The sequence below is a fragment of the Anomaloglossus baeobatrachus genome, chromosome 5 (assembly GCF_048569485.1).
Source record: "Anomaloglossus baeobatrachus isolate aAnoBae1 chromosome 5, aAnoBae1.hap1, whole genome shotgun sequence".
NCBI classification, from domain to species: Eukaryota; Metazoa; Chordata; class Amphibia; order Anura; family Aromobatidae; genus Anomaloglossus; species Anomaloglossus baeobatrachus.
Genome location: NC_134357.1, coordinates 66,890,094 through 66,909,136, shown reverse-complemented (window position 1 = coordinate 66,909,136; position 19,043 = coordinate 66,890,094). Strand labels below are relative to the sequence as shown.

General features: G+C 42.3%; 1 protein-coding gene across 1 annotated transcript in view; it reads right to left on the bottom strand.

Annotated features, from left to right (window-relative positions):
* PDE6C (phosphodiesterase 6C) overlaps window positions 1–19,043 on the bottom strand; it is a 94,743-nt gene that overhangs the window by 60,472 nt on the left and 15,228 nt on the right. The window contains exons 9-12 of the mRNA XM_075348583.1: window positions 17,996–18,139; window positions 17,850–17,915; window positions 16,827–16,973; window positions 8,688–8,795 (exon numbers count right to left, since the gene is read on the bottom strand). Of these exons, the coding sequence (XP_075204698.1) occupies window positions 8,688–8,795; window positions 16,827–16,973; window positions 17,850–17,915; window positions 17,996–18,139 (465 nt within the window). The remainder of the gene's footprint in view (window positions 1–8,687; window positions 8,796–16,826; window positions 16,974–17,849; window positions 17,916–17,995; window positions 18,140–19,043) is intronic.

Below are 19,043 nucleotides of genomic sequence, written 5' to 3'. Positions count from 1 at the left end.
AGGTGGAGAATTGAGAAGTTTGCATGGACGAGCTCTGGGAATGAAATATCAACATGGCATCTGTACTACGTGGAGACAATGTGAAAAATCAGTGGAAATATCATCTATAAGGTGTCTGGTCTGGATGTAAATGTTATTTCTGATCCTCCCTGCATCTCATCCGTAACGAACATACTGGGAGATGCTGGTTTACATGATACAAGTGTATATGGAATTGACCTGAAACTGTACTAAATCACTGTACTAAGCTAGGTGATATAGTCCTGTAATGACCTTGGTTCTGTCCATGAAGCAGGGCTGCCGTCAGGGCGTTATAACCATTACTGGTGTATGGGGCCCGGTTAAGAGGGGGGGCCCGGCTGGGCCCAGGGTAATTACTTAGCTTTATTAAGCCCCTGGCCCCAGCCAGCCCCTCTCTTCATGGGGCCCCGGTCACAGCTGCAACAGAGGGGCCTAGCCGTGTCACTTTGACCATTACACATGGCAAATTTGCATGCAAAGATCTTCAGGTGCATAGCATATAAATTAGCCATGTGGTGGAGCAGGGTGAGTGGGGCGGAGTGGGATGTGTCAACTCTGCAACCTCATCACACTGTTGCAGGCAACACAGAGCCACAGAGGTGGCAGCTGGTGGGGAAAGGTAAGCACTCCCTGAGCTGAAGACATGGGCGGGACATTTGCCGGGGGAAGGGGGGGGGGCAGCACGACTTGGGAGCTGGGGAGCTGGAGTAACGTTTTTTTGGGGGGCATTAGAGACAGAATGGAGACATATTTACCAGGATGGGGCATATATATCAGGAGGAGTCCAAGATGGGGGATCATATAAATTAGGAGGGAGACCTATAAACCCAGAGTGGGACATATATACCAAGATGAGCAAGGAAGGGAACATATATATAAGGAGGAAAACATATCTACTAGGAAGGGGACAAAAACCAGGAAGGGAACAAATAAACCAGGATAGGGACATATATACCAGGAGGGGCCCAGCTAGGGTATACAGTTGAAACCAGAACTTTACATACACTACAGGTGCATCTCAATAAATTAGAATATCATCAAAAAGTTAATTTATTTCAGTAATTCAATACGAAAAGGGAAACATATATTATATACAGTCATTACACACAGAGTGATCTATTTCAAGTGTTTATTTCTGTTAATGTTGATGATTATGGCTTACAGCCAATGAAAACCCAAAAAAGTCATTATCTCAGAAAATTTGAATATTATATAAGAACAACTAAAAAAATGATTTTTAACTCAGAAATGTTTCGCCTACTGAAAATTATGTACAGTAAATGCCTCAATACTTGGTCAGGGCTCCTTTTAAATGAATTACTGATTGAAAGCAGTGAGGCATGGAGGCGATCAGCCTGTGGCACTGCTTAGGTGTTATGGAGGCCCAGGTTGGTTTGATAGCAGCCTTCAGCTCGTCTGCATTGTTGGATCTGGTGTCTCTCATCTTTCTCTTGACAATACCCCATAGATTCTCTATGGGGTTTAGGTCAGGTGAGTTGGCTGGCCCATCAAGCACAGTGATACTATGGTTATTAAACCAGGTATTGGTATTTTTGGCAGTGTGGACAGGTGCCAACTCCTACTGGAAAATGAAATTTCCATCTCCAAATAGCTTGTCGGCAGAGGGAAGCATGAAGTGCTCTAAAATTTCCTGGTAGACGCCTGTGCTGGCTTTGGTCTTGATAAAACACAGTTGACCTACACCAGCAGATGACATGGCTCCCCAAACCATCACTGATTGTGGAAACTTCACACTAGACCTCAAGCAGCTTGGATTGTGACCTCTCCACTCTTCCTCCAGACTCTGGGACCGCGATTTCCAAATGAAATGCAAAACTTACTTTCATCTGAAAACAACACCTTGGACCTCTGAGCAACAGTCCAGTTCTTTTTCTCCTTGGCCCAGGTAAGAAGCTTCTGGCATTGTCTATTGGGCATGAGTGGCTTGACACAAGGAAGGCGACCGTTGTAGCCCATATCCTGGATACATATGTGTGTGGTGGCTCTTGAAACACGGACTCCAGCAGCAGGCCACTCCTTGTGAACCTCCCCCCAAATTTTTGACTGGCCTTTTCTTAACAATCCTATCAAGGCTGAGGTTATTCCAGTTGCTTGTGCACCTTTTTTCTTTTGTGGAGTGTGTCAATGACTGCCATCTGTCAAGTCAGCAGTCTTCCCCATGATTGTGTAGCCTATCTACTGAACCAGAGTAAGGGACCAATTTAAACGGTTAGGAAGCCTTTGCAGGTGTTGTGTGTTAATTATTCTAATTTTCTGAGATAATGATTTTTGGGTTTTCATTGGCTGTAAGCCATTATCAACATTAACAGAAATAAAAACTTGAAATAGATCACTCTGTGTGTAGTGACTCTATATAATATATGTGTTTCCCTTTTTGTAATGAATTACTGAAATAAATTAACTTTTTGATGATATTCTAATTTATTGAGATGCACTTGTATCTAAAAAAACACATCACATCTGAATGTTTTTCTCACTATCTGACATGAAATCAGAATAAACCTTTCCCATATTAGGTCACATAGGATTACCAAAATGGTTTATATTTGACAAATGCCAGAATAATGAGAGGAGGCATTTTTATTACTTTCTGAAAAGTCAAAAGTCTACATATAGTAAGAGTACTATGCCTTTAAACGATATGGGACAGTCCACATCACAATGTCATGTCTTTGGAAGCTTCTGATAGGTTTATTGGCAACATCTGGATTAATTGCTTCTTTGAGTAGCATCATGGGAAAGTCAAAAGAAATCAACCAATATCTCAGAAAGAGAATTGTGGACTTGCACAAATCTGAGTCATCCTTGGATGCAATTTCCAGAAAAAAAGAAGACTGGTTCTGTGTACCATAGATGAACCTGCTTTGGTCAGACATGTGCATACCAACCCAAGAACAAAAGCAAGAGATCTTGTGAAGATGCTGGTGGAAGCTGGTAAGATTGTGTCATTATGCACAGTGAAACAAGTACTGTATCAGCACGGGCTGAAAGGCCACTCTGCCAGGAAAAAGCTATTACTCCAAAAGAAACATAAAAAGCCATATTAATGTTTTAAAATGCACACAGGAATGAAGACCTTAATATTTGGAAACATGTCCTGTGGTCTGATGAAACTAAAATTGAACTGTTTGGCCATAATGATGATTGTTCCGTTTGGAGGATAAAGGGAGACGTTTTGAAGCCTAAGAACTCCATCTCAACTGTGACAGACGGGGGTGACAGCATCATGCTGTGGTGTTGTTTTGCTGCAGGAGGGGCTGGTGCACGTCACAAAATAGATGGCATCATGAGGAAAGAAGATTATGTGGCAACACTGAAGCAACATCTCAAGACATCAGCCAGGAACTTAAAGGTTCAGCAGAAATAGGTCTTACAAATGGACAATGACCCGAAGCATATTGCCAAACTGGTTACAAAGTGGCTTAAGGATAACAAAGTCAATGTTTTGGAGTGGCCATCACAAAACCCTGATCTCAATCCTATTGAAAATTTATGGGCAATGCTGAAAAGGTAAGTGGAAGCAAGGCGACCTACAAACATGGCTCAGTTACACCAGTTCTGTCAGGAGGAATGGGCCCAAATTCTTACTAACCATTGTGAGAAGCTTGTGGAAGGATATCCAAAACATTTGACTCAAGTCATATAGTGTAAGGGCAATGGTATCGAATACTGATGAAATGTATGTAAACTTTTGACTTTGCAGAAAGTAATAAAAATGCCCTAAAACATTCTCTCTCTCATTACTCTGGCATTTGGCAAATATAAATAATTGTGGTTCCTTATTGACCTAAAGCGGGAAAGGCTTATTCTGATTTCATGTCAGATAGGGAGAAAAACATGCAGATGTGTCTTTTTAGATAGTGTATGTAAACTTCTAGTTTCAACTGTATACATCAGGAAGGAATATACCAACCAGGAGGGGCCCGGGATGGGGACATATATACCATGAAGGGACCATATATACAAGGACGGGTCTTGGGTGGGGATATACAGTATACCTGGAGGGGGGCATGTATTTATATATAAACTTGACTTTTATTGATACAAAAAATAAAAGGCTGACAAAAACAAATGTAGAAAACATGATTGACAAGAGAAAAAGACTGGATCAAATAGGGGGAGGGACATAATGATCCTTTAGGCCTTGTGCGCACGCTGCGTTGTTTGCCGCGTTTTTGTGCCTTTTTTTGGGTGTAGTTTTGGTCCCAAAACTGCATGCATTTCCTGCCCCAGCAAAGTCAATGAGATTTCATTTTTACTGTGCACACTTTGCAGCTTTTCTTTGGCTGCGTCTTTCTGGTGACCACAAAGATGGAGTATGTAAATTCTTTCTGCATTTTTGCCAGCGTTTTTGAGTCCTTCCAGTCGATAGATTTGACTTAAAAAACGCACTGGGCAAAAATGCAGTAAAAAAAAGACCGCAGTAAAATGTGGCAAAAAATGCATGCAGAGGCTGCGTTTTTTTGTGACCAAAAATGTATATCTTTGTGGTCACCACAAGATGCAGCGTGCGCACATAGCCATACTTATCCCCAATTAAATATCAGGGCACTGATGATAGAATGCATGATAAATAAGTATACAAACAAGGTAGTGTTCACAGATAAATAATATAATCCCAAAACACACGATACCTGGCTGTAGAGCCTCACCTTAAAGGTAATGTGTCAGTAAGTTAATAGAGGGTATAAAAAAATATCCTGGTCCTGCAGTTTCTTATTGTAGTATATCTTTTGCATTGTTTAATTGTGTATTTACCCTATAAGTCTTACTATTAATTTTTTTTATACCTTCTATTGACTTACTGTATACATTTTTATATTTTTTTATGTTTTTCTATTTGTTTGCAACTTTAATGTAATTATTTTTTTATGCCAGCCACAACTTTAGTTCTTGTCCTAAACTTAACACTAGCCCTAAGCAGAACCCTAGCCACAACTCTAGTTAGGAATATGAAAAGGGTAGAAATGTTAAAGCAGCTCTTAGAATGAAGACAGTAGTACATAGTGTGTGTTGAAAATTATATAACGCTCTAATTTTTGTAAGGATGTATCACATTACTTGTGGTGAATATTGCAACTATGTTGGTCATTAGAAAAATACATACAGTCCCTGACAGAAGTTCTGTTGCTTATCCATGTTATGTAAATAAAAGCTTATAACCTGACTTTAGATTCATCCATTGGTTTCATAAATTACTCTTTTGAAAGCTGAAACCCTCCCAAATTTGGTTTAGGTTATGAAAATAAAGTTGCTGCAAAGCTGAAATATTGATCATTTAATAAACACAGAAAGGTCAGATTTTAGCAAGACAAATGTTTTGTCGCCTTGTCATATAATGCACCCAATCCTAGTTTACATCCTCACCTGTGCTCAGTAAATGATTGGTTGGGTGTGGGTGTGTATAAAAAGAAACCCTGCACCCCAGACCTTCACTTGAACTGCAACTTGACCTCTGACAACATGCCAAAAATCCACCCTGCAACCAAAGCCTTGATTCTAAAGAGGCTCAAGAACAGATCCACTGCAGAGGTGGCTGGCACCTTTAACCCCTTCAGCCCCCGGGCACTTTCCGTTTTTGCGGTTTTGTTTTTTGCTCCCCTTCTTCTGAGAGGCGTAATATTTTTATTTTTCCATCAATCTTGCCATATGAGGGCTTGTTTTTTGCGGGACGAGTTGTACTTTTAAATGAAACCATAAGTTTTACCATATAGTGTACTGGAAAACGGCAAAAAAATTCCAAGTGCGGAAAAATTGCAAAAAAAGTGTGATCGTGCAATAGTTTTTGGGATATTTTATTCACTGTGTTCACTATATGGTACAACTGAGGTATCTATGTGATGCCTCAGGTCGGTGCGAGTTTGTAGACACCAAACATGTATAGGTTTACTTGTATCTAAGGGGTTAAAAAAAATTCACAAGTTTGTCCAATAAAAGTGGCGCACGTTTTGCGCCATTTTCCGAAACACGTAGCGTTCTTATTTTTAAGGATCTATGGCTCAGTGATGGCTTATTTTTTGCGTCTCGAGCTGACGTTTATAATGGTACCATTTTTGCGCAGATGCTACGTTTTGATCGCCTGTTATTGCATTTTGCGTAAAACTTGCGGCGACCAAAAAACGTAATTTTGGCGTTTGGAATTTTTTTGCGACTACGCCATTTACCAATCAGATTAACTGATTTTATATTTTGATAGATCGGGCATTTCTGAATGCGGCGATACCAAATATGTGTATATTTATTTATTTTTTAACCCTTTAATTTTCAATGGGGGGAAAGGGGGGTGATTTGAACTTTTAGGTTTTTTGTTTTTTTTTTTATTTTTTAAAACTTTTTTTTTTACTTTTTTTTTTTATTTTACTAGTCCCCCTAGGGGGCTATAGCGATCAGCAATCCGATTGCTGATCGCTATCTGCTGATCACAGCTATACCGCTGTAATCAGCAGATTCAGTCACTTTGGTTTTCCCTCTGCTCTCGGCCGAGGGAAAATGAAAGTGAAACATCGTAGCAGCAGGCGTCATCACATGACCCTGTGCTACGATGGCAACCACCGATAGTCACGTGATAACACACGTGACTTCCGGTGGGGGGCGGCGGTGAGTAACAAACATGGCCGCGCGCATTTAAATCTTGCTGCCAGACTTTGGCAGCAAGATTTAAGGGGTTAATGGCCGCGGGTGGAAGCGATTCCACCCACGGCTAGCAGGCACACATGTCAGCTGTTGAAAACAGCTGATATGTGTGCCGATCCACGCCGCCTGCCCGCGGCAGGGGGCGGGGCTTAACGGGACACGATCCTGGATGGATAGATCCGTCCAGGGTCGTGAAGGGGTTAATGTGTCTCAGCGTCAAGTACAAAGAATAAAAAAAAAATTGAAGAGACTGGAGATGTTTTTGACAAGCCCAGGTCTTGGAGACCCCACAAGACAACTGCTCAGGAGAAATGTTTGTTGGTTAGGAAATCCAAAGCAAGCCTCTCTGCCACTGCAGCAGAGCTCCAAAAGGCCTGGTCTCCTCAAGTCCCTGTGTCAACTAGAACAGTTTGTAGGATTCTGTCTCAAAATGGCCTCCATGGTCGAACCAGTGCCCAGAAGCCAGCACTAAACAAAAGGCAATTAAAAAACCATGTGGCATTTGCCAAGTCCCACAGCCTGCTAAACAGATGGACGCTGGAAAAGTGGCAGAAGGTGGATTTCTCTGATGAATCTTCAGTTGAATTACAGCACAGCCACCGCAAATACTGCAGGAGACCTACTGGAGCCCGTATGGATCCAGAAAACAGTTAAGTTTTGCGGTGGAAAGATCATGGTCTGGGGTTACAGTCAGTATGGGGGTGTGCGAAACATTTGCAAGGTGGAAGGCAATATCAATAGCCTAAAATATCAAGAAGTATTAGCTACCTCTTACATTCCCAATCATAAAAGGGGTCAAATTCTGAAGCAGGATGGTGCTCCATATCATACATCCATCTCTACAACAAAGTTCCTCCTGGCAAAGAAGATCAAGGTGCTCAAGGACTGGCCAGCCCAGTCACCAGACATGAACATCATTGAGCATGTTTGGGGTAGGATGAAAGAGGAAGCTTGGAAGCCAAAGCCAAAGAATGTAGATGAACTCTGGGAGGCATGTAAGACTGCATTCTTTGCTATTCCTGATGACTTCATCAATAAATTGTATGAATCATTGTTCAACCGCATGGATGCAGTCCTTCAAGCTCATGGAAGTCACACAAAATATTAAATATGGCTCTAATAGCACCACAACATCATTCACCAATGTTATGCAACATATCTTTGTATTAGAAGTAAATTATTTTTTTGAATTTAACATTACTTTCTGTGGGCGACAAAACGTGTCTTGACAAAATCTGACCTTTCTGTGTTCATTAAATGATCAATATTTCAGCTTTGCAGCAACTTTATTTTCATAACCTAAACCAAATTTGGGAGAGTTTCAGCTTTCAAAAGAGTAATTTATGAAACCAATGGATGAATTTAAAGTCAGGTTATACGCTTTTATTTACATAACATGGATAAGCGACAGAACTTCTGTCAGAGACTGTATTGCTCATGATTCAATACTGTTTTCATTAACTACTCAGCGTTTCACCTTGTTTGCTGCCTATGCAGAGCATAGCAAATTAAGATGTTTGTCATTACATGATAGGTTATGCATAGGCAGTAACAGAGATTGCAAATCGCGCTTCATTATATAGAGTGCTTTGTCAACCAAGTCACTGCTGGTGCAGAGCATAGCAGCCGATATCAACCTCATCTTGACTGCTGTGCTCTGCATAGGTAGGGCCTACTCATTGCAGTGCTCTAGGAAGAAATGACAATTTCCGGTGCAGCTCACTTAAATCTGAAGGTGGTATTTATGATATTTTGCACTTTTATAAACTTTGATGCTAGAGTTATTCACTCCTTCCCCCCAACCACCATCATGTGTTACTACATATAGACATTGTTCAATCCATGCGGACAGTGTCAAATCTGGAGGATTCACAGAAACAGCACAAAAGTTCCAAGCAACATCGCTCCAGAATTCTTATTTCCTGAAGATTACGAGCAGATACATGAAATAGCTGACAGATCCAAAAATCAAAATTCAGTGATCTCTTCTCCATAACTGGAGCACTACATACCATTAGCAGAGTAAACATTGTCTGTCCCACGTTAAATCCATGCCGCCAGTTGTGGTACGTTATGTCCCGGTAGCCTTTCCTCACTGTATACATCCATCTTGTTAAGACCTAATTGGAGAAAAATAGATTTATCACATGGTTTTGTCCACTACTGTCTGTGTATGGGAGACCAGATATACTATTCATTATAAACTATAAACCAAGAATATCAGTGCCTCGGAGACCATTGCCCATAAGGTATGGACTAAGATTCCTCAGGATCGATGCCAGCAGATGCTGTCTAGGTATATATCACTTTTGGAGCAGGTCATAACAGCCGAACTGCTCTACTAAGAATTATGGGAATCTGTCAGCAGAATTTTGCTATGTAATCTGAGAAGACAGTAACCCCCATGAGGAAGCCCACGCAAAACGTGCGTAGGGGTTATGGGAATACCACTTGTCAACAGGATATAGCATGGGTAAGTGCCTTGCTACAATGGTGCACAATGGATGATCTAGATTAGCTTTCTATGGCTGAAGTGTAATACTGTGTCTATGCACATCCCATTGGAGACTTTTGTTCTCCCCCTATGTATTTTTGACTGGTGGTATCTCTATTAGTTCGTATTCCTGCACCATGCACTTTGATTTTTATGTATTGTATGTCTTTTCTGCATAAGTGTTCAATAAATTTTTTTGATATTTTTTTACCCTGACTGGTGATTTCATGGCTCCATTTTTGTATAGGTTAAATATTCGTAAGGGAGCCTTTCACAATTTACTTTATTTGAAAATGGATTCTAGTCCCTGGCCTACACTGGGAGGTGCTGGGGTTAACTATGCTGGCTGTCAGATGTGTCTGGGAAGAGCACGATGTAGGAACTGAAACCCTGATTCCACAGATGCCACTTGCTGGGCTACATACTGTCATTTTGATATAATCACTGTTTTCTCTGCTGCAGATCTACAGTAGCAGAACTCAGAATGCTGAGCTGTGTATAACCCTGCCCACGACACTGATTGGTAGTTTTCATTGTACAGTGAGGGCAAGCTGCTAATCAGTGGTGGAGGCAGGTTAACCAGAGCAGTTCACTAGGGGGCAGGAGACACCTAGTCCTGTAGTGATAATCTCCTGGTGATAAAATACTGATGTTATTAACATGACAACGCACAGTCTATTAATTGACACATCCCTGGAATAAGACTCCTAGCAACAACATTATGCTTCTCCTAGATTACATACCAAATCAGCTGAAAAATTTCCTTTGATCCTTTTACGACCTGTGATGTACCCCATACTTCATAGTCGGATAGAGTTTGCCAACTTAGGCCCTGTGCGCACTAGGCGTTTTTACCCGTGGATTTACCCACGGTTTTGCTGCGGAAATTTCTTGAGAAATGTTTAAAAACTTCCTGCAGACATTTCCCAGCAAAACCTAGCTGTGCGCACGCTGCCTTTTTTTCTCAAGAAAACTCTTTGTGAAGATTTAGCCCCGTATGAACGTCATGCCAATCGCACGTGCATAGGAGCTGTGCACACACGATCGCCGCAGGACTTCAGCTTATGTGACAGCCAAGCCCCGGCTCTCACAGCCAGGAGTGGTCCCCACGACGCCCCTGACTAACCCTCTAAATTCTGCGATCAATAGCGATAGCAGCAATTATTGGCTGGTAGAGAGAGTGCATTCCTCTCCCAAGCAATCGGGACCCCCGCAACGTGATTGCAGGGTCCTGATCATTGTCATGGCAACCTGAAGTCGTCATGATGACCAGGAGCATGGTCTGAGAAGCTTCTGTCAGTGTAAAAGAGTAATAAAGTCCTGTAAAAAAAGTGAAATAAAAATTGTAAATAATTAAAAAAAAATTAAAAAGTGAAAAAAATTGTAAATAATTAAAAAAATAATAAAAAAAAAATAAACAAAATCTGATACCAATAAATACATATATTTATGTAAAAACAAATTAGACGTTTGCTATTGCCGCATCCGGAATGACCCGATCTATAAAACTGTCACACTATTTAACCCCTTCAGTGAACACCATTTAAAAAAAAAACAAAAAAAAACAACAAACAAAAACAACTATGCTTTTTCATCATACCAACAAAAAAAGTATTTTGTAAATAAAACTGATATCGCTGAATACGTCATAATGTCCGACAAAAAACAAGCCGCCATACAGCTCAGTATGTGGAAAAATAAAAAAGCTACAGTTCTCAGAATACAGCAATGCAAAAACAAATTTTGTTTCTATAAAATTGTTTTTGTGGTGTAAAAGTGGCAAAACATAAATAAAAAAAAAACCCAATATAAATGTGGTATCACTATAATTGTACTGACCAGAAAAATAAAGCTGTTTTATCACTTTTACGACACGGAGAACGGCATAAAAATAAATAAATAATTAAATAGATTTCTGAACTGCTGTTTATTCTTGATCATACCTCACAATAAGCAGTATAGAAAGATATAAAAAAACATTATGCGGTTCAAAATAGTACCAATAAAAACTGTAACTCATCCTGGAAAAAAACAAGCCCTCACATGACTGTGTTGGCAGAAAAATAAAACGCCTTCAAAACTCGATGATGCAAAAAACCTTTATTTTGTAAAAAAGCTTTTTAAGTGTGCCTAGTAGCCAAACCTAAAATTAAACTGTATAAATCTGGTATCACTGTAATCATACTGAGCTAAGGAATAAAACCGCCTTATCACTTATACCACAAAGGGAATACTGTAAAAATAGTAATAAAAGCTAATTCCTCAACTGCAGTTGTTTTGTGTTTTTTGCCTCCCAAAGATTTTAGTAAGGCTCGACTCATATTTCAACATTTTTGCCAAATTTTCGGTATTTTCACAAATAAAACATTATCGTAAGTTTACCAGTAACATGAAGTACAATATGTCATGAAAGAATCTCAGAATCACTGGGATCCGTTGAAGCGTTCCACAGTTATTACCTTCTTCCTTCCATCAATGACATAGCTTTGTGATTACCCACCAAATGTGGGAGTTAGAGGTCAACTGGACAACAGGATTACTGCAGGATTAGAGAAGACTGAGTTTGTTTCTACTCTGTAACCTCAGAGACACCTAGATCTGCCGAAGAGCTGTAAACACTGGATATTTTTATGTGATGGGAGCAAATAGGGCTGGAAGAAACAAGGGAAAAAGGGGCTAACGGATCAAGAAATTGAAGGAACTGTCAAGTTCGGTGGAGGACGCCTGATGATATGAGGTTGTTTCACAGCCAAAGGCGTTTGCATACTTGACCAATATTGATGGGAGTATCAGTGCTGAGCTATATGTGAGTATCCTACAAGATGAGTTACTTCATACACTCAAGTAAAATGGGTATGAAAAGGATGACATAGTGTTGCAGTAGGACAATGAGCCGAATCATATGTCAAGACTGGTGAAGAAATGGTTCAATGACAATCAAGTAGAGGTGCTGGATTGGCCCTCACTGTCCTTAGATCTCAACCCAATTGAACACTTGTGGCTAGAGTTGAAGAAAAAGCTATATACATACCCAAGTGAGTCGACCGGTCAGCACCAACATTGGGAATGTGTGGAAGAGACCTGAGATCAGATTTCTGTCAAGACATGCTTGAATCTGATTGAGAGCATGCCCAGAAGGCAGAGATTGAAAGCCAAAGATGGTTTACAAAATAATGTAAATTTAAATTAAGATTTTTAGGAGCAAAACAGTAACAATGCAGTAGACAAGAATCTGCATAAATAATCATATGCTACATGGTTGCAAGTTAAATTTATGTATGAGATAGCCAAGATAATTGTCTATAAAATTAAGGTAGTCTCATGCTCAAAGCTTGTAATGGATGGTGAGATATGGAGCCTGAAATTCAAAAGTTCAAAGCATTGTTACCCTTTTGCTTATCAGTGTAGTACCTGACACCTGCAATCAAGGACCAACCAGGACTCCTGTATATATGTTAGATTGCAAAATTAGTCAGTTTTATTCCACTTTGTGTGGCTGGCGTAGAGGATATCTGCAATGTACTGGTAGTCTAAAGGGTGCTATACACGCTGCGACATCGCTAGCGATATCGTGCCCGATAGCACCCGTCCCCGTCGTTCGTGCGACATTTGGTGATTGCTGCCATAGCGAACATTATCGCTACGGCAGCCTCACACGCACATACCTGGTCTGCGACGTCGCTGTGACCGTCGAACAATCCCTCCTTCAACGTCACTGCGGTGTCACTAAACGGCCGCCCAATAGCAGAGGATGGGCGGAGATGAGCGGCCAGAACATCCCGCCCACTTCCTTCCTTCCTCATTGCCAGTGGACGCAGGTAAGAAGATGTATGACGCCGCAGGAACGACGAACAACCAGCGGCATGCACCACCCACGATATTATGAAAAGAAGCAACATGTCAACGATCAACATTTTTTGACGTTTTTGCGATCGTTGATCGTCGCTCCTTGGTGTTACACGCTGCGATGTTGCTAATGTTGCTGTATGTACGTCACAACATGACCCTGACGTTATATCGTTAGCGATGTCGCAGCGTGTAAAGCACCCTTTAGTCTTATCTGTGGGTTGTATATTACAGAGAAGAAGAGGATAGGCAGGAAAATAAGTATTCTAACCTTCTTATTTTATTTATTTGAAAGCCAACTCTTTCTATTTTTAAGAGTCCAGTGGTAGGTCTTAGGTGCTTTACACGAGACGACGGATTGTGCTATACATCGTCGGGGTCACGGTTTTCGTGACGCACATCCGGCATTGTACACGACGTCGTCTCGTGTTAAACCTCTGAGCGACACAGTATCGCTCACAAATCGTGAGTCGTGTGACACCACGGGAACGATGAACACAACTTACCTGCGTCCCGTGGCTCCCGCCGGCAGTGCAGAATGAAAGATGTGGGCGGGATGTTTACATCCCGCTCATCTCCGCCCCTCCACTTCTATTGGCCGGCCGCTGTGTGACATCGCTGTGACGCCGAACGTCCCTCCCCATTCAGGAAGTGGACGTTCCCCGCCCACAACGAAGTCGCTCAGCAGGTAAGTACGTGTGACGGGGGTTTCACGACTTTGTGCGACACGGGCAGCGATTTGTCCGTGATGCACAAACGACGGAGGCGGGTACGATCGATTGTAAAATCGCACAATCGGTCGTCCCGTGTAAAGCAGGCTTTACACTAAATGATTGAATAGGCCTGCCCACTGGACTCCTAAGCATAGAAAGATCAAGGATTCAAAATATAAATTATACTGAATAATTTCCAACAAATCTATATATTAATAGATTCAGCATCATCTACTCTATATAATTGTTTTGACAGCTTATTCTACAGACATGTTCAACTTGCCATCTTTTCTTTAAAGTCTACCTTATCTACAAATGCTGTGAAGCTGAATTCAGTTGTCCACTGTGGAGAAGTGGACAGTTATGGCCTTCAATGCCATTACTGTTGAGAAATCCGGGAAACTGTTCATGATTGTGGTTTTAGAGTAATGCAGTGAAATGTAAATTTGTGCATCTGGGCACTAATAATGTGCCGCCCCCGCGACAGCCGACGGGCTACTCGGATCCGGATCCGCAGTGGCTCGAGGGGTCTCCGGACCCGAGGCGGGGTCGCACGGCCGCTCGAAATGAAAAAAGGGGAGTACAAAGGTATTTACAAAAGGGGGATGATGGGTGGATTGGATAGTGTTCGTGACGCCACCCACGGGTTCTGGTAAAGCGGGATACCACCGCTGCTGCGTTTGGGAGAGAGAGGGAGCACCCGAGAGCGATGGAATGGCAGCTGGTGATGTTAACCCCTCCGTGGGTAGGGGAAAGTGTCCCGGGGCTCGGTGATGGTAGAGTAGGGACCTGTTAGAGGCAAAGGGGCACAACGTACTCACACAGTCCAGAGATGCTGACACTGACACCGGGTAAACTAAAAGTCTTGAATGCCCTGTAGCTTTAGTTCGAACACGCTGGTTCTGTGTCCTTTTGGCGTTGCTGGTTGGTCTGAAGCCTTGTCCCTTGGCACTGTGTTTACACTTGGTGGATCCCTTTTGCCTACAACTACTCGCGTCCCGCTCACCTGCGTGGCTAGTAGGGTGAGCTTGCTCTCAGGGTTCACGCTTGGGATTTTCTGGACAGTTTTGGGAAGTCCTATCCCTCTCATTGGGCTAGTACCCCGATTTTGGAGAGGGGGGGAGCGGTTCATGAAGATTCTGTCCTCGTTGGGTGAATTACTGGGCTGCATAAAGCTACTTCCCAGCCTAGGGTCCGCGTACCCAGTCATGCCCTGGCCCCAGCCCGGTTGTAGCACAAGGCCACCGAACTGCCCTCCGTGGCAGTACCGTGCCCCTTGCCACTACCCCCTGCGACCGGGGTTCCAGCTCCTTCCAGACCAGGCCAACGTCCGGCACTTGGGACGGGTACAGGAGCCCAGCTCCGCAGCATGACCTCTTCCTGTCACTGCTCACTGACACTCTCTGACTACAAGTGACACTTCTGGCCCTCCTTCTACCATCCCCCCATCTGGGTGGCCCTATTCCCCTCAGGCTGCCCAATGGGTGTTTGGTGGGTGTGGTGCAGAGTGTTCCTCAGGATTTGTGTATACCTGTTCTTAGCAACACCAAAGGGACAGGACCCGTAACCAAGGAGGAGCGGGTACCATGCAGAAGATTGCACGGCACCCTTGTGACGACCTGATAGGCCAGTGCGTCACATTAATATGCAGGAATTATATGTACTAGGATAAGTAAATTAGGAGAGTCACTTGTAGGGAAAAATTTGGGTGTACTTGTAGATCACAGACTAAATAATAGTATGCAATATCAATCAGAGGCTTCTGAGGCTAGCAGAATATTGTCATGTATTAAAAGAGGCAGGATAGGGACATACTATAACTTCACAAAATGTTAGTACACCCTCATCTGGAATATGAGGTTCAAGAAGTGGTTCACTAGTTCTGCTCAACCCCATTGCGTGACCTCTGATGTCCGGTGATGTCTTGTCAACTTCTAGTTTACCTGACATCACCGAAGTGGCCCCAGTCTTCTTGACTGACCGGGCTGTGGGCAGAGTTTCACCATTCGCCACAGCCCAGCATCGCTCCTGATTGCGACGCTCTGCAACGAAGGAGAGAACGCAAGATGCTGGGCTGTGACGCTGGGTTAGGATGAGTGGTGAAATGCCGCCTACAGCCCAGTCACTCAGGGAGACTGAGGCCGGGCTCGGTGATGTTGGGTCAACTGGAAGTTAACGAGACATCACCAGACATTGGAGGTCACGAAGCCCGGGCGTCACTCGATGGGGATGATTGGACCGCAATAGTGCCACTCAGAGGTAGAATTGGCAACACAAGGTATTTGAAAAAAGGCTTGTTTCTCAACGTTATATCATTGTCGCCATTACTGCTAACTAGTGAACCACCTCATGATCCTCATATTTGAGAGAAGCTTTCTTTCTCAATGTTATATCGATGTGGCTGGTAATGCTAACTAGTGAACCACCCCTTTCAGTTTTGGGGAGCAATTCATAGAAAAGATGCCCGGGAGCTAAACAAAAAGTACAAAGAACAGCCACAAACTGATAAGGGGCATGGAGGATCTTGGTTATGAGGAAAAATTAAAAAAATAAAATGTGTATAGTGTTGAGAAGAGACGTCTAGAGAAGGTCGTGATTAACTTGCACAAATACCATAAAAGGCCCATACTAAATGTAAGACCTGTCCATGCAAAATTCCCTCAAAAGAAACCTTGGCACTTCCTCCATCTGGAGAAAGACAGGTTAAATCTCCAGAGTAGACAAGGCTTCTCTACCATGAGAACTATTAATCTGTGGCACAGTCTACCTATGGAGCTGGTCACAGCGGTAACCAATTATGGTATCAGAAGAAGAAAACATCATAATAATTATGTAAAAGTGTAAAATTCTTTTCTGAATTTGTGATCCAGTGGATTATAAACTGGGATCAGGAAGGAGAAAAAAGCTCTTCAGCGGCAGACTGGATCATGCATTGTAATTGTACATGTACCCCATTCCGTTAATCATTTTTCATTCCGCAGTTGCACTGAATTGACATTTTATATAATATTAATATACTCTGCTTTCGGGTTTCATACAAACAATGTAGATAAAATAGCAATACATTAGGATAGCGTTATGTATGTCAGGCCATTTACCTCTGCTGGCACCTTAAACTTATCCACAGCATTTAGTTCTACAAACAGGCGAATGCCGCTCTTGATGAGATCGTGCTCGGACACTGGCAGGTCACTAAAGCGGAATTCATAGAGTTCCAGCGCCGCTGGGTCTGGCAGCTCTTCTTTCTGTTCAAAAGAAGATAAACACTTGTGAGCAGATGGCTCCTATTAGTTGGGTTGAAGATTTTTTCTTAACTTATATATTTGTTTTCCAAAGGTGTGTCGCTGCTTTTATAGGGCATGTGATAGAACAGCGCAAAAATGTCTACATAGGCATTAAAGTAATAGATGGGGGAAATGCCTAATCTGTGTTACACAGAACATTTGTATTGTATTTTACTCCAATAGTAGCTGAGCTGCGGTACCTGAGAACGGCAACTACCTGTGGTTTCTGGCCTACTTCAAGTTGATGTGACGGGTGCGGGTTCCAGCTGTTGGATGCCCACTTATCTGGCATGCATAACCTATTCTAAAGACCCCGTCACACACAACGAGATCGCTAACGAGATCATTGCTGAGTCACAGTCTCTGTGACGCAGCAACAATCTCACCATAAGGCAGCACAATATGGGTCTATACATTTCTATGAGCTTAGTATTATGGATTTGTAGAATAGGGGTACAAGTGCCCTAAAGCTTCTTCGTACTCAACCTTGTGGTCAAGTGGCCAAACCAGTAGGAAGAAGCATAACCCGAGGATGAATTATTGGATTAAGAAAATCTTCATTAAGAACTAATTCCACAAATTTTCCTAATTTTAGTTGATTTATCTCATTGGAAGACCTTGATGTTTAATTTTTTTTATTGTACTGATGTTTCATAATTTAAACTGATCATTTTTTAAAGGGGTTAGATAACTCATTTATGATCTCTCCTAGATTGGGACTTCCTACATGTAGACTTTGGTCCAATCCATGCATAGACAATACTAATTATATTGCTAAACATGAGGTGAAGCGTTATGTAGACACAATCTACGGTTATGTTCCTTTAAGAATCTTACCAATATCTTCACCAATTCCTTCTCCTCACAGTCGACTACGTTCTTATTTAATTTTTCTTTTGATTTCTAAAATGGAAACATTGCTTTGGTTAGACCTCATAGTTTAGTCTCCCGCTAAAGTAGAAAACAAACTTGAAGACATTTACCAGAATACTCTGGAGTTCTGAAGGCGTGCACTTCATCTGGTTCATTAGCATCTCCTGGGCAATGTCCTTTCTGTTTTCGAGTTTATTCATTTTGTCATAAGTATCAGTGTTTAAAACCGACCATCCTAAAAACTGAGTCAGGGTCTGGAATAGGAAAGATGCCGTTAGTGCTATGACACAAAAAAAATATGTCAGACTGTCTGAAGTGTAAACTAGACAATATAAATCATATGTAGGTATGTCGGTCAGTCAAGAATTTATAGTTCCTTTGTCTGATGGATCTGTACATTCTGATATGAAATTGTACAATGTCACCCCAGTCATGTTCTGACTAGATATAAGCATGAGATGATAGTAATATATCAATCACTGAGTCCTCAGTAAAATTTCAGCCATGGCCACTGCCAAAATTTTTTGGGCCCATGTGGGCAAGGTCCCTGTAACTCTTGTAAACTTAGAAAACCTACACGGATAAGTTATTACTGTGGAGAGTAACACTTCTCCATTGAAGGATAAGACTTAGGCGGGCTTTACATGTTGCGACATCGCTACCGATATATCGTTGGGGTCACATCGTTAGTCACGCACATCCGGTAGCGACATCGCAATGTGTAAATCCTAGGTACGACGATAAACGAGCGCAAAAGCGTAAAAAAATCGCTGATCTGTGTCACGTCGTTCATTTCCATAATGTCGTTACTGCTACCGATACGATGTTGTTTGTCGTTCCTGCAGCACCACACATCGCTGTATGTGAAACCGCAGGAACGACAAACATCTCCTTACCTGCGTCCACCAGCAATGCGGAAGGAAGGAGGTGGGCGGGATGTTATGTCCTGCTCATCTCCGCCCCTCCGCTTCTATTGGTCGGCCGCTTAGTGACGTTGTAGTGATGTCGCTGTGACGCCGAACGCACCTCCCCCTTGAAGGAGGGATTGTTCGGCGGTCACAGCGACGTCGCTGACCAGGTATGTGCGTGTGAAGCTGCCGTAGCGATAATGTTCGCTACGGCAGCAAGCACCAGATATTGCATGTACGACGGGGCGGG